The sequence below is a fragment of the Hibiscus syriacus genome, unplaced genomic scaffold, assembly GCF_006381635.1.
Source record: "Hibiscus syriacus cultivar Baekdansim isolate YM2019G1 unplaced genomic scaffold, ASM638163v2 tig00116968_pilon, whole genome shotgun sequence".
Classification (NCBI taxonomy): domain Eukaryota; kingdom Viridiplantae; phylum Streptophyta; class Magnoliopsida; order Malvales; family Malvaceae; genus Hibiscus; species Hibiscus syriacus.
In genome coordinates this window covers 285,359-308,205 of record NW_024063492.1, presented here as the reverse complement: position 1 = coordinate 308,205, position 22,847 = coordinate 285,359, and the positions used below count along the sequence as shown (strand labels likewise).

Sequence of the window (22,847 nt, the reverse complement as noted above, 5' to 3'; positions counted from 1 at the left end):
AACTCTGCAGTTAACTAGATTATTGAAGGTACTGGTTAAGCATTGTTTGTAAAATGATAACTTGCAACAAAATTTTACAAATGGATGTGTCCTCAGAGTAGCAGGACATATCTTCTACATGCCCACTTACGTGTTGGGGGAAACCGGGTTATTTCCCATACGAGTAGTATAAAAATTGACCTAAAATGTTAAGATCAAAACGACCAAAGGTTGCACAACGGATAAACCCGTTAAACTATTGAATATTGAAACACAATGTAAAAATCGAACAAAAAACAATAAAGGATATAACATATCAAATTTACGAGGTTCGACGAGAATATCGTCTACTCATCGGGCACCACACCGGATGATAACTTCACTATCAACAAAATATTACAACAAATGAAATTCTTTAGAATTCTCAAAGTGAGATAATGAAGAAAACAAATGGAAGAGAGAACTTGTTTTTGGGATGATTTCTAATGAAATACTTAGACCTATTTATAGTTGAGTTTTAAGGACTAAACTTATAAATAACTTAATATTTTAGGGACCAAAGATGAAATTCCCATGTGCAAAGTTGGTTCCCTACCAAAGATGAATTTTCCAATAAGTTGGCCACCAAAGATGAATTTTCCAATAAGTTGAGCTAGCTCCAAATTCAACTATGCTACAAAGGCCAACAATATTCTAATGGAAGACTGCTTCACGACAGGGGAAAATACTTCATTGTTGTCGATTCCCTCCTTTTGAGCGTAGCCTTTAGCTACCAACCTTGCCTTGTAGCGAACATCTTTCTTGCTATGAGACCCATATTTCTTTGCAAATACCCACTTGCATCCAATTGCACTTTTACCTTTCGGTAATTGTGTCAGTTTCCAAGTGTTGTTCTTTTGGAGAGATTGTATTTCTTCACCCATGACACTTTTCAACTTATCACTTTCAAAGCTTTGTATTGCTTCTTGATAAGTGATGAGATATCATCATCAACAACTGAAAGAGCATAGACCACCATATCAACAAATCGAGCAGGTTTACAAATTTCTCTCATTGTCCTTGTAACTGCAAGTGGTTCTGGTGTCTCCAATGGTTCTTGGGTTTGAACCTTTTCATCTTCTGATTCTTCTATTAGAGTTGAAGAATCAGTTGCATCAACTTATGGGATCATCGTCTGTTGAAACTCCATTTGTTTTGGAGTATGCTCCACCTGCTGCGGAGTACTACTTGTCTGGACAGCTTCATTTGTTACCTTCTTTACTAGGGCATATTCATCAAATGTAACATCTCTGCTACAAATTATCTTCTTGGTGTCTAAACACCAAAGGCGGAATCCCTTCACTCCATGGGTGGTTCCCATAAAGAGAGCCTTCTTTGCTCTCGTATCAAGCTTGGATTCATTCACATGATAATAAGCAGTGGATCCAAATACATGTAAGGAATCATAATCAGTAGCAGGCTTTCTAGACCATAGCTCCAATGGTGTTTTTCCTCCTTTCGCTGATGATGGCAGACGATTGATGAGATGGCCAGCATATGTCACAGCCTCAGCCCAAAATATCTTACTTAACCCATCATTAGACAACATACATCGAACTTTCTCCAATAGTATTCGATTCATACGCTCTTCCACCCTATTCTGTTGTGGTGTATTTCTAACAATGAAGTGTTGAACAATACCATACTTATGGCAAACATCAAAGAATGGGTCACTTTTATATTCTCCTCCATTGTCCGTCCTAAGACGTTTGATCTTTCTAACAGTCTGGTTCTCGATCATATTTTTCCATTTAAGGAAAATTCGGAGCACTTCATCTTTAGACTTCATCGGATACACCCAAACTCTTATGGAAAAATCATCTACAAAAGTTACAAATAATAGTTTCCTCTCAAAGACGGTGTCTTTGAAGGACCCCATACATCTGAGTGAATATAATCCACAATACCTTTTGTATTATGTATAGTTGTGCCAAACTTCACTCTCTTCTGTTTTCACAGAACACAATGCTAGAAAAAGTTCAATTTGCAAGCCTTTGCACCTTTCAACAATCATTTCTTTGCCAGAATTTGCAAGGATTTCTCTCCAGTATGTCCCAACCGCATATGGCACAACTGGGTTGTGTTCAAATCATTACCTCCGGAAGCTACTGCAACTCCTCCAATAATTGTACTACCTTGGTAGTAATACAAATTATTTTTCCTGATGCCCTTCATCATCACAAGTGCGCCAGATGTGACTTTTAAAACTCCATCTCTTATAGTGACTACTGAGCCTTTAGATTCCAAGGCTCTCAACGAGATGAGATTTTTCTTCAAACTAGGCACGTATCGGACATCAGTCAGAACTCTGGTTGATCCATCTTGATTCTTCAATCGAATTGAACCTATCCCAACAGTTTTACAGGCATTGTCTTTGCCCATATAAACAACTCCTGTATTTAGTTCTACTAAATCGGATAACCACTCCCGATTAGGGGACATATGATAGGTACAACCCGAATCTAATATCCACTCATCTGAATAGAATGTTGTTGATGAAGCAACCAATGATATGTCAGAATCATTTGCATCATGCTCTGTAACACTTGCATCTGAAGCAACTTTTCCTTTCTTCTTCAGCTTCGGACAATCTTTTTTCCATTGGCCTTTCTCATGACAAAAGGCACATTCATCTTTTTCCAGTCTGGACTTCGACTTTGATCTCCCTCTCCTCTTTGGTTTTTGACTTTTCGAGCAACCTCTTGACACCATGGCCTCTGGTTCTTCATACTTGCTCTCCTTCTTGGTTTTCTTTCTGAGCTCATAACTATACAAAACAACAGTTACATCTTTAAGGGTAACATTATCCTTACCATGAAGTAACGTTGCCTCAAGGTGCTCAAATTCATCTGGAAGAGATGACAACAACATCAAATCCAAATCTTCATCTTTGAAGGTTTCACCCATGCCCAATAAGTCTGCCACTAACTCATTGAACGCAGTGATGTGTTCATTCATACTGGTGCCTGGTTGATAACCAAATCTGAACAATCTTTTCTTCATGTGGAGATGATTCTGAGAGCTTTTCATTAGGAATTTTTCCTCTAATGCTTTCCACATCTTACTTGCAGAAGTCTCGTTCTTGTAGCCATACTTCTACTCTCTTGAAAGACGAGATCAAATCGTGTTGCACGCCAAACGATTGATTGTTCTTCATTCTTTCTCCTCCATATCTACGGGGTTTTCTTCCTCAATGGCGATGTCTAGACCTTGTTGGAATAAAGCGTCTAACACCTCGCCTTGCCACATGCCAAAATGACCGGATCCATCGAACAACTCCACCGAGAAGTTTGCATTTGACATTACCCTCCTCACCAGTCCAGATGAAGAGCTTGATGTCTCAACTGATCTGTATTTTGACATTTTAATTCTAACGAACAATATTCAATAGTACGAACTGTATCTTTTCAGCAACAGGACCACGGGGACAACCTCAACCGAAGCTCTGATGCCAATTATTAGGGGAAACCGAGTTATTTCCCACACGAACGTAGTTTCAAAATTGACCTAAAATGTCAAGATCAAAACCACCAAATGTTGCACAATAGATAAACCCGTCAAACTATTGAATATTGAAACATAATGTAAAAATTGAATAAAAAACAATAAAGGAAAGAACACACCAAATTTACGAGGTTCGACGAGAATATCGTCTACTTCTCGGGCACCACACCGAATGATAACTTCACTATCAACAAAATATTATAACAAATGTAATTCTTTAGAATTCCAAAAGTGAGAGAATGAATAAATCAAATGGAATAGAAAACTTGTTTTTGGGATGATTTCTAATGAAATACTTAGGCCTATTTATAATTGAGTTTTAAGGACTAAACTTATAAATAACCTATTATTTTAGGGACCAAAGATGAAATTCCCATGTACAAAGTTGAACACCTACCAAATTATGAATTTTCCAACTTGCCAAAATTGACAATTTACAAGCAAACATAACATTACCTATATATAATATTAACACCTTTAACTCGAAATACACTCACCATACATTGCAGAAAAAGATTCAGATACCTTCAAAAGAACCCTGTATTTTCAACCTTTTTGGATGCTTAATAAAATCATATGAACCACATTATAAAAACATAACTTTTGTGATGTATAGAAATGTCTAGGTATCCTGTGTTGATTAAATTTGGGATCACGTCAGAGTATGATTCGTTTGGTTATGTTACTTTGCTTCTGCTAGCGGCAAATTTGGTGATCTTTGTTGATAATATTCCGCACCGGACCAATCTGTCTCTTTGTTGATTTAGTTACATTTCCATTACCATATACTACTGGTTGCAGGTTGAGAGACCGCTTGGCTTAATTAGTTAGTGCTTGTTGTTATCCCTATCGCTGCATTTGCTTGTAAATTCTGGTTTCTGTTTTACATCTGTGACGTCATAGAGTCCTATTATTTCTATTAGATATTAGATGTAGCTGCTTGCCTTTGATGTTCTCTGTTTGTGTTATTTGTTTCTTCTGTGTTTTTGGAAAGCATGCTTATACTTTTGATCCATGCATCGTTGAAGATTTCAAGCAATATTTCAATGACATTGCTAACTCTGGTGAATAAATTTATCTGCAACAATTGGTGTCCTGACGTATGAAGTGGAAAATGTCAGTATATGGCAACCTAATTTGTGCCTGACTTACACTTGGTGTTAGTAAATCTGGGAAGTTTGAAACTTATTTATAATATTTTGCTGTGTATTTTTATTACTAGGTGCTCTCTCTGAATCATGTTCAATGTCTGCTTGTCTTTCTATTGATTGCTTGAAATTTGTATTTTAATTTATTCAGGATTTCATAATAATTTACTCAGAAGTTCATACAAGGGCTAATGCAGGGTCAAAAGGGTACCATTGGTTCATTGCAGGAAACCTTAATAGACCATGGGTCTTCATCAAGTAATGCTGCAATATAACAGCAAGTATGCTGGAATAATATCCGAAATCCCATTGAAAGTAGATTGTCTGATTTTTGCTTTCGAATAATGACATTAATATTGGACATGGGAACCCTATTGCTCAAGAGCAGGAACTGGGTCGATGGAGCTTGGAAGAGTCTAGCTCAAATGGTGCACATAGTGAGTAAGCCAAAATGAGCAGAAAACAAACACATGGGTGGTCATCTTCCATAAGTGCTTCTGCAAGTGCTGGTCCACCGTTAGAAGAGCAGCAGTATGAACGAAACCCTCTTTTTGGCCAAAGTTCCAGTTCTAGTACAATTCCCCGGGATATCAACTTAAATGAGAGTTTAAAGGATAATGATGATGATAGTTGTCAAGTTATCGAACAGTCTAATCTATATAAGCCTGGTAGATCTGAAAATGAGCGGATGTCAACTATTTCTGGTCCCCAATCTTTCTAAATTCTTCTGGAAGTGATGAGTATATCGTGGGTGATAATGATACCAGACTCGGTAGCCCGTATGAGGGTCGTTGTTCTCCTTGCAAAAGAAAGGCTCTTGAAGGAAATGTTGGCCAGTCTTCATCGAGTGGAAGTTCTAACAACTTCCATCGTAGTGCATGCCATGGAGGTCCTTCTAGCTATAGTGTTGGAAGCAGTGTGAATATATTGCCCCTTCAGGACAGGTGCACCCTAGACTTGGATTGGATGTAAGGGGATCAGATTACGGAAGCATTCATGAACCAATTGTTTTACCAACAGCAGAGGGTGTTCACAAGAATTTTCGCCGTAGAATAAATCCTTCAAGTATGCAAGAACATGTTACTACCCCGATGTTTTCTACAGTTGATGCAGCGAGGCAGTCTTTTGTTTTGTCTTCTCAGCAGCCATCAAGACTTATTCCAACTGATCATTCTCTGGATTTAAGGTCTGCACCAGTGGCAGATAATGCAAGTGCACAAAACCCGAATGGCGCAAATCATGTTCCAAATTTGCCGCAAAATGTGCAACCATTTAGGCTGGATGGAGGTTCTGGTTCAAGAATTGGCGGTTCATCAAATTATAACTTATCTGGGGATAGAGATGCTGTACCATGTGAAGGGCATCAATCCAGAAGCATGGCTAGAAACTTATTTGAACGTCCTATGATTGTTTGTGCACCGAAGTTGAGAACTATGATTAGAAATCCAACAAATCGAGGCTTAGGCACTGTAAATACAAGTGCTCCTGGAAATGTTGCTTCTCCATATCACAGTGGCTCGAGTTCTGGTACCAATGCATCATCTGCTCCTTCATGGATTCCTCATCCCAACCCTTCATCCCAACAATACCCACGAAGATTGTCAGAACTTGTTCGTCGATCATTGATGTCTTCCAATGGTGCTGAACCTGGAGGCAATGCCAATCATTCTCGTCTTGCGTCAAGACTTCCTACTTCTACACAAGAGATGCTGCTTTCGTCTGGTGATGGTAATCAGGGCCACCATCGGCAATACCCTAGGCCACTGTCATGGTTGGGAAGACAAGATGCTAGTTTGGTTGGAATCCCCCATTCATTGCCAACTTTAGCTGCTGCAACTCAAGGAAGAAGCAGGCTTCTTGTGCCAGAGGTCTGCCCTGTTACTGAATTTTAATTTATTGTGTTAGTTTTTGCCGTTTCCTTAAAGTGGGAACCTCAAGTCGTATTTCCTTAACATTATTAGTATTTGATTTGCATCCATTCTAACTTTTGTGGAATAGCAAATAACTGTTATGGGTGAAGGAGAAACATTTTTTTTTCTTGCATGATAATGCAATGCTAATTGTGGAAAACATGTGTATGCTGTTGTTTTTTTCCCTAGTTGCTTTTGTTTGAAATAAATTCCATTGAGCATTGTTTCCAAATTGCTTTCACCAGCACAAGTACTATGAATCACTCGTTCATTTGTCACTTCAGTCATTTTGATCACACAAATGTTTACCTTGTAAAGTCTTTGTTTTAGCTGCGCTCAACATATTAACATTAAGTGATCTTCTATAAAATAAGGCCTCAACTGGATTTGACAGTTTGTTATGGTGCAGATTCGTCATGTCTTGGATCTCATGCGTAGGGGTGAGAACTTGCGTTTAGAGATAATGTTTCTGATACTTATGTAGTATGGTGTACTTCTCTCTTCACCTATTGAACTGTGGAAGCATGAAAAAAAAAACCCTTCTCCTTTTATTGTTCGTTGTCACCATAGTTAAGTAGTTAGCTATTCTTTAAATTTGAGCTGTTATGAGCAGAGATTGGCCATGTAATGTTGGAGAAGTGTTGCTTATGGATGGGAATTTACTTCTGACCTAACAGTGGCGTATACTTTCTAATACTGCTTGTATGTCAGGATGTTATGATCCTCAATCAATCTGTGTTTTTTTGCATAGCCGATATTCACGACCGGCATAGGGATACGTGGCTTGATGTCGATAACATGTCATATGAGGAAACATCTATCTACCTACATACCTACCTACCTACCTATACTTTCCAGGTTTGAAAATTCTCATCTTAGAATTATTTTGTGGGTAATAGGAGTTGTTGGCTCTTGAAGAGCGCATTGGTAATGTAAGCACAGGATTGACTGAAGAAACTATATTAAACCGTCTGAAGCAACGAAGTACTCTAGTACATCAAGAGCTCAGTTAGAGGCAGAACCATGTTGTATTTGTCAGGTAATGGATTTCCTCGTATGTGGTTTCTTTTCTGTTTCTATGAACCCCCTTAAATTATTGTTTACGAATATGCAGGAAGAATATAATGATGGAGAAAATCTTGGGACACTGGAATGTGGCCACAACTTCCATGCTGATTGCATTAAACAGTGGTTGATGCAAAAGAACTTGTGCCCCATTTGTAAAACAACTGGGCTTACTAAATGAGACAATGGGTTGTTTTAGGGCAATTAGTTCCTCCTCTCAAGTCGGAGAGGAAAAAAAAACCAATGTCGAAGTTTGTGGCTTTGCATCTGGAATTCGGTAAACTTGAAATGTTGCCATAATGCAGCCTTCAAGAGTCTTCACTCTGAGAAATCCATGGCAATTCAATCCAATTGTCAGAGGCATTAGTACCTCCAATTATGTCAAACAAAGCGATCTTCTGGGTGGATGACACATATTTGAAGCACTATTAGTTTTATGTATGAATCTTCAGCCCAATGGCGACATAGATTATTGATTATCTTTATATTTTTATGCCCTTTTGGTTTTCTCTCTTTTCAATATTTGGGTGGGGGAAAACAGAGGTTTGGTCTCGTTGGGAATCATTTTCTGTCAATTTCTCATTGGTTGTTCAGTGGAGCCTCGAGATCTAACCCTCGATTATGGAGGTTTGAAATGTCTAAAAATCAATGAGCTCATATTCTAGTTTGTTTCAGTCTGGTTGGTCATTTACTTGCACAAATTGGGGTAGGAGAAGTTTGTCAGAGAAGGTGATAATTTTAACACCAACCCTCAACTTGAAAAAGGTAATGCTTCGACATTAAAGCAGGGTTTGAAAGCAACCTCCACGATTAGCATAGCCTTACAAACAAGCTACAGCCCATACTCTTGATTGCGTTGTTAACCATCATAGCGTAGCTGACTTAAACAATATGTTTAGGTGTTGACGTCTCGATGCGGTGAGACTTATTCGAGGCTTGATCGGAGTTTCTTCTTTTATTACTCTATCAATACCTGAACCTGAACAGTTAGACCCGTAGGTCGGGCACATAAGATTCCATCTCATGACTTGTGAATATGATACCATTTGAGCCAAAGCCGAAAACCCTACTGGTTTCACTGGCAAAGATAGATGAACTTTGAACATGAGGCATGGTGAAGGTGAAAAGAATCTTGAAAATCCCATGGTTGACTGGTGACAGATCTGCTCGTTTTCTAACACGCAACTGACAATAATGGCCTCGGGAATTGCAGTATTGGGTAAGTCCCCCTTTTAATTAATGTTATTTTCAGTCTTTAGTTGGATAAGACAGTAAAAGTTGAACCTTGTCTCTTTGACTTTTACTTCTTTCCTACCTATTATTACCTTAATAACACCCGCGTCCCTCGAATATTTCACAATATCATTCCCATCCCTCAAAGTTTTAAGATTTACTTAAAATTTGTTTTTTATTGTTTAGAAATAGTATTATTTATTTTAAATTTTCTTAAATATCATTTTAATCGCTGTTTGTTTTTGCCGGTATTGTAAGTTCTATTTATTTAAAGGAATTTAAAAAAAAGGGAATATCTTTCATATAATTGCTTCATTTTAAAGGTTCAATTCTCTTTTGCATTTGTGAAGGGGTAAAACATAAATTTGTCATTTGTAAAATGTTGGATGCTATCAAATTAGGTGGAAGATTCGAAATAAATATAAAAAAGGGGGGCCCAAAAGAAAATAATAAAAATATTGGGCGGTGCGTTTTAATTAGGGCGGGAGATTAATCAAAATTTGATTATGCAATGTAACTTTGAGAATAAAAGCTAACGCTTCATACTCTGTTATTTCAGTAAACATTTTCAGACATATAAATTTATTTTTGAAAAAAAAGAACAAAATCAGAACAGAAAAAGACAGACAAATAAAGAAAATAAGGAAGGGAAAGGAAAAGGAAGAACCAAGTGGATCAGAAACGTTTTCTCCTTTTATGCTTGCGTTTCGATTATATTTAATTTCTTCTCCGGCTTATTTTCATGGCGGATCTGTACGGTGACGCGCCATATTCGAATCCGGATCCCGAAGAAATATCCACTTTCCTTAACCAACTCCTCCACAATCCTTCTACTTCGTCATCTTCATCTTCCCGCGTGCAATTCAAGGGCAAAAACATTCACCGTGTTCCGTCTCAAGTGCCAGGAATTCCGACGCTGGCATCTACCTCGGGTGTTGGGATGCCGATTCCGGTTGTGGATCGTTACCGGCTCGGAGGATTGGCTATTGGAGCCGAATCAGAGCCTCGAGTTAATTTCTCTAATCCTGAAAAATATTTTGGAACCAACGTTAAAGATAACGCCGACAATGCGTTATCTTCTGCCGGCGATTTCAGTTATGACAGCGAGGTAAAAGAATTTGAAATAATATTGTTAACGTTTCAAGTATCTTTTCCATTTGATAAAAAAAAGGGCGAAAGATTTAGATTTTTTTTTTCTCCAACTGGAAATCTTAGATTAAGATTACTATTTAATCTAGAAGGTTCCGGATGCATCGGAGGTTCCATCAAATCAAGAACGGCCACGGAGTTCATCGAAGAGAAGCAGAGCAGCCGAAGTTCATAATTTGTCAGAAAAGGTTTGACTTCTTAACATCTTTATATTTTCAATAGAAGAATCTATCTATAAGAAATTTGATGTATTTTTGTTTGGCAGAGGAGGAGGAGTCGGATTAATGAGAAAATGAAAGCTCTACAGAATCTAATCCCAAACTCTAACAAGGTATCTAAAATCTTCCATAATCATAGTAACCTTTTTTTCTTCTAGTAAATGATTTTTGTGTGTGTGATAGACGGATAAGGCTTCGATGCTTGACGAGGCGATCGAGTATTTAAAACAGCTTCAGCTTCAAGTGCAGGTGAGTATTCTCATACAATGTTCTCAACTTTTAGTGCTAATTATCTCGTGTTAGACTTTGTTGTGCATTACTCAAATACTACGACAACCCAGTAGAGCTGAGCTGCCCAATGTTTGTTTTTTAAAGACGGGAATTTTAAATAACTGTGCCTTTCCGGATTTAGAAACGGTAGGAGTTGTCCATATCAGCTACATCGATTCCCTTTAATTTTCTTCCATTACGTATTTATACTCAGAATTTGATAATGTTGTATTATGTTCTTAGCCTTATATCCTTAAATATTTGAATACTATAGAAAAGAACACAGGCCAACAGCAGACAGGGAACAAGCAAATCTATGGTAAAACATCATAAAAATTAAGTAATAGTAAAAAACAATGCGTTCTTTTATTTCTATTGAAAACGGAATCTTCCTAAAATCATTTGTATCCATTGTTGTCAAGGTCCGCGCCTTGCATCTTAACATTATTCAACAAATGCTCTTCAGATTCAGACCCTTTCAAGCCTGTCTCATTTGATCACGCGCACGCCTAGTGTGCATTTAAGCATGCTTTTTTTAAGGTATTAGGTATTACAAAAATCCATCTGATTGAATCTCTTTAATTTCTCTTATTTTCACCCTTTTTAATTTGATATACATTTTCTTGTAAGAAAAGAAAAATATCTGATGAAATGACTCCGACACAATGGCTGAACATTGTTGAATAGTGGCGGAGTCACAATTTGGTGAGGGTGGACACATGCCCATTTTAAAATATGAATTTTCTTCTATGAGTTACTTATTTTACTGATGGTGTCCATCCTGAAAATTTTGTACCCGTCCTAAAATCTGAGTTTTCTTCGATTAGTTACTTATTTTACGGACGATGTCTACCTTGAAATTTTATTTGTACTCATCCTATTTAAAAGTCTTATGTTGTTAATATATGTGCCCACCCTAACAATTTTTCTGGATCCGCCACTAGTTGAACGACAGTACTTAATGAAGAAGAGAAAGGCAATCAACGATAACAAGTAAACGGGGAGTATTAGGTTTTTTTTACTAACTTTAGAAATGAATTACAATGTATCTTCCTTTAGCCATAACAATAGGAGGCTTATATAGCCCATTATGCCTTGCTATCAAACTAACCAAAGTGTAATTACCTAATAATAAATATTAACTAATTCTATTAACATTCTAACATTAACCCTACTTCTTCAACCTTCTTGGTGTAAAGATGAACATTTGAGTTGGTTTTTGATAAAGAAATATGCTCTCTCTTCATTTATCATCCTGTCATTGAGAAACGAAAATGCGAATTTGAAAGTGTTATGCCTCCTTTCGTTCTACTTGAATTGAAAGTGCGATGTTTCCTATTGTTCTACTTTAGACGAGAATTAAAAGTGTTATGCCTCCATTTGTTCTACTTAAATCAAAAGTGTTATGTCTCCTTTCGTTCTACTTGTATCGAAAGTTCGATGTTTCCTTCCGTACTACTTTAGATGAGAATCAAAAGTGTTATGACTCCTTTCGTTCTACTTTAGACGACAATCGAAAATGTGAATCTTCCTTTCATTCTACTTTATTCACCTTATTTTTCTCTTTTTTATTCTTTCATTCGGAATTCCTTCCGGAATCAAAACATTTTTCTCTTGAAAACAACACAATTATGTTTCCAACAATTCAATTATGTTGTATCAGCACTCAATAACCAACTTATCATCAGGCCATCATCAACATGTAGCAGAAATATGAGTAGCAGAACATGTCATCTAAGAAGATTGAAGCAGTCGATTTAAACCAACAAAGAGTAAACTAAGAACAACTCTCATGAGAAAATCAACTTCCAGTTTCAAGACTATCCCAGATACAATAACCTCATTCAAACCTCAAACCACAGCAATTTTTCCATGATTCAACAAACTTAAAAACCATAGAGTAATGTGGAGTAAATCTAGATGCCTAACCAGAAACTGAAAACAAACACATACAACCGACTAGATCAGATCCAATTTGAAGAGAATCACCGTATCAATGACTCAACAGTCGAACTACAAACAGCAGACTAATCTAACACACAATGCAACAGCAACACCGACCTCAGCTTTAAAAAAGAAACAAAAAAAAACTTACAAAAGTCAAATCCATTGATAACCATCAGCAAAATAAGTAGCAAATTTTAAGAGATACTCATTCAGACATTTCATGGAGCAGCTTCTCCTCATTCAGATTGATAAACCTCGGTAAATTGAAAACAGTATACCACACCTCATTAGTAAACTCAAGTCCATACAAAGCAGATGATGAAGAACAGTGTAAACTTAGACTCCTTCAGTGTAAACCGAGACCAGTGAACATCAGTTGAAGAATATGACAGCCCAATGAAGTTTACATGCATCCATTGAGAAGGCGATGAGTTTAAGATAGCAGACAGTGTCTGAATCGATCAACGTTGAATTGAAAAATAAAAAAAACAACGGCGTTGACACAACCCGGTAAAAAAATGACGTCAAACAAAGATTTGTCTAAGACTTTCAGCCGGCAATATTGTTAATGGCACATCATCGTTGACCAAACCGTCACATGCCATGCCTTCAATTTGGATGGTTTTCGTTAAGTCCATTACCATTGTTACTAATTTGCTTCTATTTTAATAATATGACTTGATTGCTCCCTTTTTAGGTAGGACTTGTTTTAAAAACAGGGAGTGTTAGGGTACTCTCCCAGTTCACTTTGGTCACTATGAAGGTCCTTCACTATCAACTAACAAGTCTATAGGGTTGTAGGATACCTTCCTATAGCTAACATGACATGCTCGACTTTCTTGGTAGCCAGCCTATTGATTTTTTTTCGTTGCAAAAACTTTACTGTTTGGCTTGACAGCTATAGCATGACTAAACCATATGGTACTTGTACAAGTTTCCTGAAGCACTGAAGAAAAGTTTTGTTAAAGATCCTGCAATCTTGGCATTTAACAATATCATGACACTGTAAGTTTGAAAATGTCTACTAACCAGCCTGCATTTGGGATGAAAAGGGTGGTTAGGCATCAATGCGTTTAGTTTCATGCTTAGACTGTTTTGTTTCTCGTAATGGTCATGGACATGATCCAAAGAGAACGGGATTTTTTTTATATTTGTACTCTGTTATGATGATAAGATCATTTGTTTGATTTGTTGCACATGATAGCATTGGAAGTTTTTAAACACCCAGTGTAGATGAAATGATAAAATAGTGGACTTGTTTTTTAAATCTTTAGTTTCATTGCCGTTGCAGATGTTGTCAATGAGAAATGGATTGAGTTTGTACCCTATGCCCTTACCCGCAGCACCACAGCCAATGCAAATGCTTCCCACAGGCATGGGCTACGATGAGGGACATGGATTCTTTAATCCCAACATAGGAGCAGGCACATTTTCTTCAAATGAAGAAAGCACGATGAATACAGCTTTTAATCTATCTGGTCCATCCACCGTCTCACATCTGCCTGTTGTTCAACCTTCTGCGGCTAATATGTGTAATTTGGAAGCTTCAATTGGCTTTGAATCCTCTGCTGGGGCACGCTATGGTTCCTTCGCCCACTCATCATCTTCCAAGGTAAATTTAGCATTAACATGAAATGAATCGGTCGGAGAACTCTCTGAATTAATGCACGAATCATTTATTTATTTTCTTTCCTTTTTACGTGTGAAGGAAATATGCAAGGGAGGCAGGTCACAGCTGGAATTAGAGATGAATCATGCTGGGAATAGCTCTTCATCAGGTGTATCTTAGCCGAGCAGAAGCAGAGTGTATAATAAAACTGAGACCAAACTCTTCCTCTGGTTAAGACACAATAGAAACTATATAAGTTATATTGAAACTGATAACATTGCATACTTGTTCAGGTTATTTTATGTTATAAATTGTAACAGGTTGGCTGTAGGGGATTGATACCTCATTCCCCATTTTGCATAAAGTGGTGACTTTAATTGCTATTTCTCAGGATCTTTTCGAAGTTCAAACAATATGTTCTCTGTTCTGTTCCAGTGTTGAAAAATGATTCACATTGGGCTTTCCTCTTGGTAGAGGAAAATAACATTCATGTTGTGTTTTGCGAGTTAGTATGCTAATTTCGTAACCCTTTCATTACAGAAAATATTTGAATGAAAACAAACGCATAAACTTCTTTTGTTCTCGTGAGGAAGAAAGTGAAAAGTAAATAATTTTTTTTACCTCTTATGAATTTGAAATATTTACTTAAAATTAATTTTGATATTAATTAGTGTGTTTTTGGTTAAAGAATATTTAACCATATTACAATTACATAACAAACTCCAATATGCTTTCTTCTGTTTTGCGAGTTAGTCTGCTACCCTCGTCCTTGGCCCATTTTCGGCAAGCTCCGCAGAATAAAGATTTTTCTTTAGAGTTGCATTAATTTTCTTTCGTATGTCTGTTAGTAGATTCCCTTATTCACATAGTGGTGTTATTTATTGGTCTATTGATTTGAAGTTTCAGTCATCTGATACACAATATACTTTAATATATCGAAGAATGTGGTCCACTGAACATATAAAAATTGTGTTTTTGATTAGGTTGACAACACACACTCTATATATGCAGGAGTTTAAACCTGAGTTTTTAGGAAGACCAATACTTCTTTTGTGTGTTCTAAAAAAAGCATCAATTGGAGATGTTGTCTGCTCACATTTGCTCGGGTCGATACAGTCGTATGTATATGATCCACAGGTCCAGGTCCGTGTAAGTATGCACCAGATTTCACTTATAACTAACTATAAGGCATATAATTTTCCAATAGGCTTTACTTGGTGGCAAAACGTAGAGGTAGAGTTGATTGAATATGAAGACGTTGGTCCTTGCTCTCCATGACACATTTTAGCTGACCTTTAAAGACCGCTTACCATTGAAATTCGAGACGCCATAAATAAATAGTCGGTGCAGAAATTGTGCTCTTCAATAGCCTGCTCTCTAACAGAATCTGTTATTGCCTGACAACGTGGGGTTGTGTTTGTTTTTGTGGGATTAGGCCAGTGGAACGTTTGAACAATTTCCCAAGGCACTGTCGGTGGAGGACACATTTAAGCTAGCTGCAGCAGAGACCAACTGCTGGCTCTCGTCATGTTTAATACTAATAAAGCCTTGGCCACTACTTTCCATTGCAGTACATAGGGTGGTTATGTTGAATAACTCTGGGATCCCCCATAGGTGAGGCAGTTCCATTGCTGTTTGGTGACAAATCGTCTTCAAGCAATAATTGAAAGTCCAACCTGAAATATTTTTAATGATGTAATAATTTGAAAGACAGAAAATAGAGTTTTAGTTGATCAAATACTAATCATTGCCTTATTCTTTTGGCCCTTCCACTCTGCTGATCTATTTGTGGGCTGTAACTGGAGATTGGCCTCCTTTCTTGGTGCACAATAACGCATATGCCATAAATTCCCCACATAGCCACAGTTATTGGCTTTGTTTCGCATTGACTGCTATACCTAACAGCAAAGGTATTGAAATCATGAGACGAACGCGATTAGTGACAGTTGAGGATGACCCCAACATCGTGGTTTTAATTATTATGGAGTCGATGTGACCGTCGTCAGGGATGATTCGCTGTCGAGTGGGGAACCTGACGGACCCTTTAATCATCCTTTCGCTTGTACCATATGTACATAGCATTGTTTACTTTTGCATATCGGAAGGCTACATGAGCAAATCCAAATTGTGACTGCGAGGACCGACATCTCAACATCTCAAAGGGAAAAGCCGAGGATCGGCTAGCGCTTTTGGCATTTTATAAAGGGTAAACTACAGAGTTGGACGTTTAATTTTTTTTTCTTTTATAAATGAATGTCACTTGATTAAAAAAATTTAATTCGTAGACACTTTCGTTTCATTTTAATTAAAATATGATCACTTTCATTTCGTTTTAATTAAGATATGACCACTTATCATAAACGATGGGGTGTGCGGTGTAAGAGGGAATTAAGAAGAAAAACATATTAAAAAATGATAAATTACAAATTTATCCCTAAACTGCTTTAGATTAATAAAAAGTTTATAATTAAATTTTATCTAAAGTTCAAGGATTAAAACAAAAATTAAACCATGTTATTAACCACGTCATCAAATCGTTAAACCTTTAACGGCGTTTAGGGTAAGCAAACAGAATATGTCACATAGTTCCCCGTTTTAGTGAAAGCCCTGCGTGGTGAGTAGCTTGCCAAATGACTAATGATATGTAGCAAAATGATCCGAAGATTTCTCAATGTCAGATAGCTTAAAGGAAGTGAGCTACACTGAAGCCATGAATGACTTGGTTGTAAGAGTGGAGCAATGATCTATGAATATGATCGACCAGTTCCATAACACTTTAGATAACCGTAGGCTACCGGAGGAGCTTTTCCGTCCATCTGTATGCTCACAGCATACTTCTGCTTTTGGTATTTATTTGTGAAAGTTAGCGTGGTGGGCTCTTCTCTGATTGTCATTCCATGGGTTGTTTCTACAATCGCCTGGTAAACAGATTGCTCATCTCCTACTTTGGTCACAATCCTGGTGAAATTCTTTACATTTGAAGAGCTTGCACTAAACATTGCAACAAAAGATGGGTAGTTTAAGTCAGTTCCCTCTTGACTGCATTTCCATTGGCTTTGTCTTAGAATAGTTTTCATCTCGGTGTCATTGTAGCCTAGGCCACATAAAAAATCAACATAACCTTGCCAATCAATGTCATAGATGAGTCCGGGATCCATCCATGGCTTTATTTGGATTGATATGACCCGCCCCATAATCTAGAGGTGTTCCGGAATGTTTACTGGCTTGAATTGTCAAAGTTGTTCCATTGTTGTCAATGGTATATGCAGTGGTCATCAAGGCTGAATGGATAGCTGCCGGACTCCATTCAGGATGAACAGCTTTAAGCAAAACTGTCACTCCAGCAACATGAGGTGTTGAAAATAATGTGCCTGATAATAATGCGTAATCTGAAGCCAATTCATAGTTGCCGAATTGTTGAACTGGAATTGTTGGTGGGAATGCAGCCAACACATTGACCCCTGGAGCAATAATATCTGGCTTTAGAATGCTTGGGTTAATGGGGTCTGGCCCTCTCAAAGAAAAGTCAGCCACTTTTGGTGCTGGCTTTGTGCCGAAGCTTGTGCGCAATAATCTCATGATTTTTGCACTTGCATCATCAGTTGCTTCTGTAGTGTATTTTTTTATCATAGCACCAGAAGAAGGTGGTAAAATTTGGCTTGGGAGGCTGAGATAACCGATATCAGTAAGGGTCCAATCTGAGATAAGTATTCCTGCAGCTGCATTAACTCTAGCAAGCTCTTCCGCTTGCTCAAAAATGCCAGTACTGTCTTTGTTATCACAGAAGACCACCTTTCCAAAGACTTCAGTCTCATTCAGTGCTTTATATCTGCATACTTTTTTTGTTGGAATCACCTTTTCCATAGTACAAAGGTGTGTCTATAACTAAAACGCGATTTGGGAACTGATATATTCCTTCAAATGTTTGATTATTTCCTAAAGTCATCGTTGCAGTGAAACTTCGATCAAGTGTCCCAGTCCCAACAGTTGTAATTCATGGTGCTGCATTGCGTATAGTATTAGGTGCTCCATAATTCCCAGCAGCGCAAATGACAGCAATCCCCTTCTGTACCACTGAAAGAGAAGCAATGGCTATAACATCTTGAAAATAAGGTGTCTGCTTAAAACCTAGAGATAGTGACATGACGTCAACACCATCTGCAATTGCTTGGTCCATAGCAGCAAGAATATCACTTTCTACATTAAGTTCTCCAGTTGATACTTTGTACGTAGCAACATGTGCACTTGGTGCAATGCCACGGGCTACACCATTTGCATATCCGAATTGACTTGCACCTGCTACATGGTTACCTGCGGCTGTTGATGATGTGTGTGATCCATGTCCATCAAAGTCTCTTGGTGAATCGTCTGACGAGTCTGATTCACCAGCAGCCTGAGATCCTTTGAAAAATACTTGAGCACCAATGAGTTTTCTATTGCAGGGAAAAGGATTAATTGTACTAGTCTGGCACTTTCCCTTCCACCTCGTAGGAATCGGTGGCATTCCTTTTTCGTTGAAACTTTCACTCTCAGGCCAAACTACTGTATCAATCACTCCTATAATCACACCTTCACCGTACGATGATGCATTCCACAATCCAGAAGAATGCGTGAGCCCCATGAACTGAGGGGAGTGTGTGGTGAACAGTTTGCCTGATTTCTCCTCGTGTACGGCAGTATGAGCGGGAGATTTTTTGATTTCTGATACTTGCGATGGTGTCACTTTTTCAAGTGCATCTACTCGGCCTTGGTTAGATGACAAGGCGGGTAGTGGACGTGCCTGAAATTAAAGAGCCAACTAGTATCTGTCTACTGGTCATTAATCCTTACCATACGTCTAACATTGTTGTGGTGCATTATCGTCTTCCAAAAGTATCTATCTTGAAACCCAGGTCAAAATACCTTGTAGGTCCCTGTATTGTTCAAAAGTAATCAAACTGATACCTCTAGAAAAGACTAAAGAAATTTAGTCCCTATACTACTAGAAAGGGAACAAAAAGGGAAAATTGAAGACAATGTTATCTATTTCCACAAATACATGTAACAAGTTCCAAGTTACGTTTGATTATTTTTTAAAGTAATTACATAATACAAAAAAAACGTAAAATTCTAGTATATATATATATATATATATATATATATATATAAGAAGTACAACAACAAAAAACTAGGAAAATCTTCACAAAAAAAGTTCCACAAAAGTTATTAAAAATAATTAAAAAATCTATTTTTTAAAAGAATTTCCATCGCTTTCATCTTGTTTAGTTTTTAGAATATGATTCTTAATTTCTTTATATTATTTGAAATTATATAATTTTTAGAAATTTATATTAATGCTTTTTATTGGAAATTTTTTATTAAGTTTTTGGTTTTCTGGTAAAATTTTAAGAATTTTTAAGAAAGTTTCTGGACTCTTATTATATTTAATTTTTTTTCAAAATTTGAATTCGTTTTTATATATTATATAAATTTTTAAATTTTAAAAATCAGGATAGGTGTCATGTATTAATAGAAATAATTAATGCCATATTTACTTTTTTAAATTTTCTTACAAGTTACGAATAGTAAAGGGGCTAAATTATTTTTGTTTGTTTATAGAAGGTTCAATTCGCCCACTTTTGAATAAAGGGACCTCCCAGTCATCACATGTATCCCGTTACTTATAGGCTTTCTAAGAAGGAACCTATAGGAATAACATATGTTAAGCAGTTACAGCGTGGATAACGTATTTTCTGGGTTCTGTAGTAAATAGCCAGTCCGACAACAATGTTGTTAGAGATTGGTGTGAAGAAACACAGTCTTGTCGTTCGTTCTTTTTCCCTTCGGAAAGAAGAATCTTTCCACAAAGATTCTACTGCCAGTACGTTTAGTTGGGATGTATAAGGGATTTCGAAATTCCAATTCAAATTTGCTTCATCATACGGAAATGAATTAAGAAGCCGAATACATTATTTGTCCTCTAGAGGAACATTATATCCGCATGAATCTTCAAGATAAACAATCAAATGATTTATTGATCAGCAACTTTGCTAAGAATGTCGGTTAGGAATTCTGGACCACCACAGGGCTTGCAACAATGTGTCCATTTTGATCAACCCACTTCAGATAGCCGTAGGCTACCGGAGGAGATTTACCGTACGTTTGCACGCTCGCAACAAAGCTTTGCTTTTGGTATTTGCTTGTGAAGGTGAGGGTGGTCGGCTCTACTCTGAATGTCATCCCATAGCTTGTTTCCACAACAGCGTGGTAAACTGATTGCTCATCTCCCACGTTGGTCACCACTCTGTCAAAGTTCTTTACATTCGAAGAGCCTGTACTAAACATGGCTACAAAAGATGGGTAGTTTACGTCGGATCCCTCTTGACTGCAGTTCCATTGGCATTGTCTAAGAATATCTTTCATCTCGGTGTCATTGTAGCCTAGGCCGCATAAGAAATCAACGTAACCTTGCCAATCAATGTCATAGATGAGTCCGGGATCCATGGCTTTGTTTGGATTGATATGCCCCGCCCCATAATCTAGAGGTGTTCCGGGGAGGTTAGTGGTTTAGTCTGTCAAAGTAGTTCCATTGTTGTCAGTGGTATATGCAGTGGTCATCAAGGCTGATCGGATAGCTGCTGGGCTCCATTCAGGGTGAACAGCTTTAAGCAAAGCTGTCACTCCAGCAACATGAGGTGTTGACATTGATGGGCCTGATAATAATGCGTAATCTGAAGCCAAAAATAGTTGTCAAATTGTTGAATTGGAATTGTTGGCGGGAATGCAGCTAACACATGGACCCTTGGAGCAATAATATTTGGCTTTAGAATGTTTGGGTTAACGGGATCTGGTCCTCTCGAAGAAAAGTCAGCCACTTGTGGTGCAGGCTTTGTGCCGAAACTTGTGAGCACAAATCTCATGATTTTTACTCTTGCATCAGCTGATTCTGTAGCGTACTTTTTTATCAAAGCACCAGAAGAAAATGGTAAAATTAGGCTTGGGATGCTGAGTTCACCGGTATCATAAGGGATCTCATTTGAGATAAGTATTCCTGCGGCTGCACCATTTATTGCAAGCTCCTCCGCTTGCTCAGGAACGCTAATAGTGTTATCGTAATCACAGAGGACCACCTGTCCAAAGACTTCACTCTCATTCAATGCTCCAGTACGGCATATTGCTTTGTCAAAATCACTTTTGCCATAGTACAAAGATGCATCTAAAACTAAAACACGGTTTGGAAACTCTGACTTTCCTTCAAATGTTTGATTGTTTCCTAAAGTAACTGTTGCAGTGAAACTCCGATCAAGTGTTCCTGCGTCAACCGTAGTAATCCATGGTGCTGAATTGTGTGTAGTATTAGGTTCTCCATCATTCCCAGAGGCTTAGACAACAGCAACCCCCTTCTCTATTGCTGAAAGAGAAGCAATGGCTTTGACATCTTGGAAATAAGGTGTTTAATAAAAACCCAGAGATAGTGACATGATGTCGACTCCATCTGCAATTGCTTGATCCATAGCAGCAAGAACATCACTTTCCACAATAAATTCTCCGGATGATACTTTGTACATGGCAACATGTGCACTGGTGCAATCCCCCGTGCTACACCATTTACATATCCGAATTGACTTGCACCTGGTACATGGTTGCCCGCGGCTGTTGATGATGTGTGTGTTCCATGTCCCAAAAAGTCTCTCGGTGTATTGTCTGGCAAGCCTGATTCACCAGCAGCCTGAGATCCTTTGATAAGTACGTGCGCACCAATGAGTTTTCTATTGCAACGAAAAGGATTGATTGTACTATTATGACACTTGCCCTTCCACCTTGTAGGAATTGGTGGCATTCCTTTTTCGTTGAAAATTTTGCTCTCAGGCCAAACTCCTGAATCAATCATTCCTATAATCACACCTTCACCAAACGATGATGCATACCACTATCCAGAAGAATGCCTTAACCCCATGAACTGAGGGGAGTGTGGTGAACTCCCAGGTTTCTCTTCGTGCACGGCAATATGAGCAGGAGAATTCTTGATCTCCAATGCCTGAGATGAGGTCAGCCTAGCACTGAACCCATGGATGACATGGTTGTAAGAGTAAAGTAACATGTCTTTGTCATGAACGGGTTTTGACAACGATCGTAGGATGGCTCGGTGCCAAGTTTCATGGGTTAAAAAAGAAGGTTTAAGTGAATGGTCTAGGTGGACTATATATGTCTTGTATTCCTCGTCTTCTGACTTCACATTACTGATTCCTAGCAACAAAACCAGTAAAAAGGACAGACTAAAATGATGGTAGTTGCAGAAACTCATCTTTCTAGCCTTGCAGATGGGCTAAAAGCTAGGCTAGAAAGATCTACGTTTGATGCTTGTCTTATCACTCCCACTCACATACATATGTCAGAAACGAAACAAAAGACGACATGAATTGCATAACGTTAATTCCAACTTGGTTTTGGCTCAATGTTCAGTTTCTTTTACGTATTGATTTCCCCAAAGCTCTGCTCACTAATGTTTGCTTCAACCTTGTACGAGGCCGGTTGAATTTTTGTTTGCCTTTTCCGTCGTTATCTCAGATTTTGTTGGTTACGCTTATTAGTATCTCAAATATTTGTTCCTAGTCCTACGTCACTGAATGTAAAATGTACGTTGTATTTTCATTTTATCTCATTCAACTAGACTAAGGCATGAATATTCAACCCAGTAAACGTAAACACCAGTTTTTTTTTTTTTTACTACTTCCCGTCGATAGGTTAATTGTTCCAATTCAAATAGTTACACATACTTTTAGTGAAAAAAAGAAGA

General features: G+C 37.8%; 1 protein-coding gene and 3 pseudogenes across 2 annotated transcripts; 2 read left to right on the top strand and 2 right to left on the bottom strand.

Moving 5' to 3' along the window:
- Positions 1 to 4,861: 4,861 nt before the first annotated feature.
- LOC120191369 lies at positions 4,862 to 8,066 on the top strand (annotated as a pseudogene).
- Positions 8,067 to 9,457: 1,391 nt separating this feature from the next.
- On the top strand, positions 9,458 to 14,439 carry LOC120191370 (transcription factor PIF3-like). 2 transcript variants are annotated; one of them, XM_039194329.1, is made up of 6 exons: positions 9,458 to 9,986; positions 10,117 to 10,215; positions 10,293 to 10,358; positions 10,429 to 10,494; positions 13,754 to 14,074; positions 14,171 to 14,439. In XM_039194329.1, exons 1-6 carry the CDS (start codon positions 9,621 to 9,623, stop codon positions 14,249 to 14,251), a joined length of 999 nt encoding a protein of 332 aa, XP_039050260.1. In that variant the 5' UTR covers positions 9,458 to 9,620; the 3' UTR covers positions 14,252 to 14,439. The 2 variants fall into 2 exon arrangements, with proteins under 2 accessions (XP_039050260.1, XP_039050261.1); XM_039194330.1 differs by having other exon boundaries at positions 9,459 to 9,986; positions 10,120 to 10,215; positions 14,171 to 14,432.
- A 2,376-nt stretch (positions 14,440 to 16,815) lies between these two features.
- Positions 16,816 to 18,928, bottom strand: LOC120191398 (annotated as a pseudogene).
- A 1,128-nt stretch (positions 18,929 to 20,056) lies between these two features.
- LOC120191420 lies at positions 20,057 to 22,377 on the bottom strand (annotated as a pseudogene).
- Positions 22,378 to 22,847: the final 470 nt, after the last annotated feature.

Bases quoted from the DNA above. Each gene is read 5' to 3' on its own strand.
- LOC120191370 (XM_039194329.1), top strand. From the start codon at position 9,621: ATGGCGGATCTGTACGGTGACGCGCCATATTCGAATCCGGATCCCGAA. The intron at 9,987-10,116 runs GTAAAAGAATTT...TATTTAATCTAG, and splicing joins ATTTCAGTTATGACAGCGAG to AAGGTTCCGGATGCATCGGA. The intron at 10,359-10,428 runs GTATCTAAAATC...TGTGTGTGATAG, and splicing joins TAATCCCAAACTCTAACAAG to ACGGATAAGGCTTCGATGCT.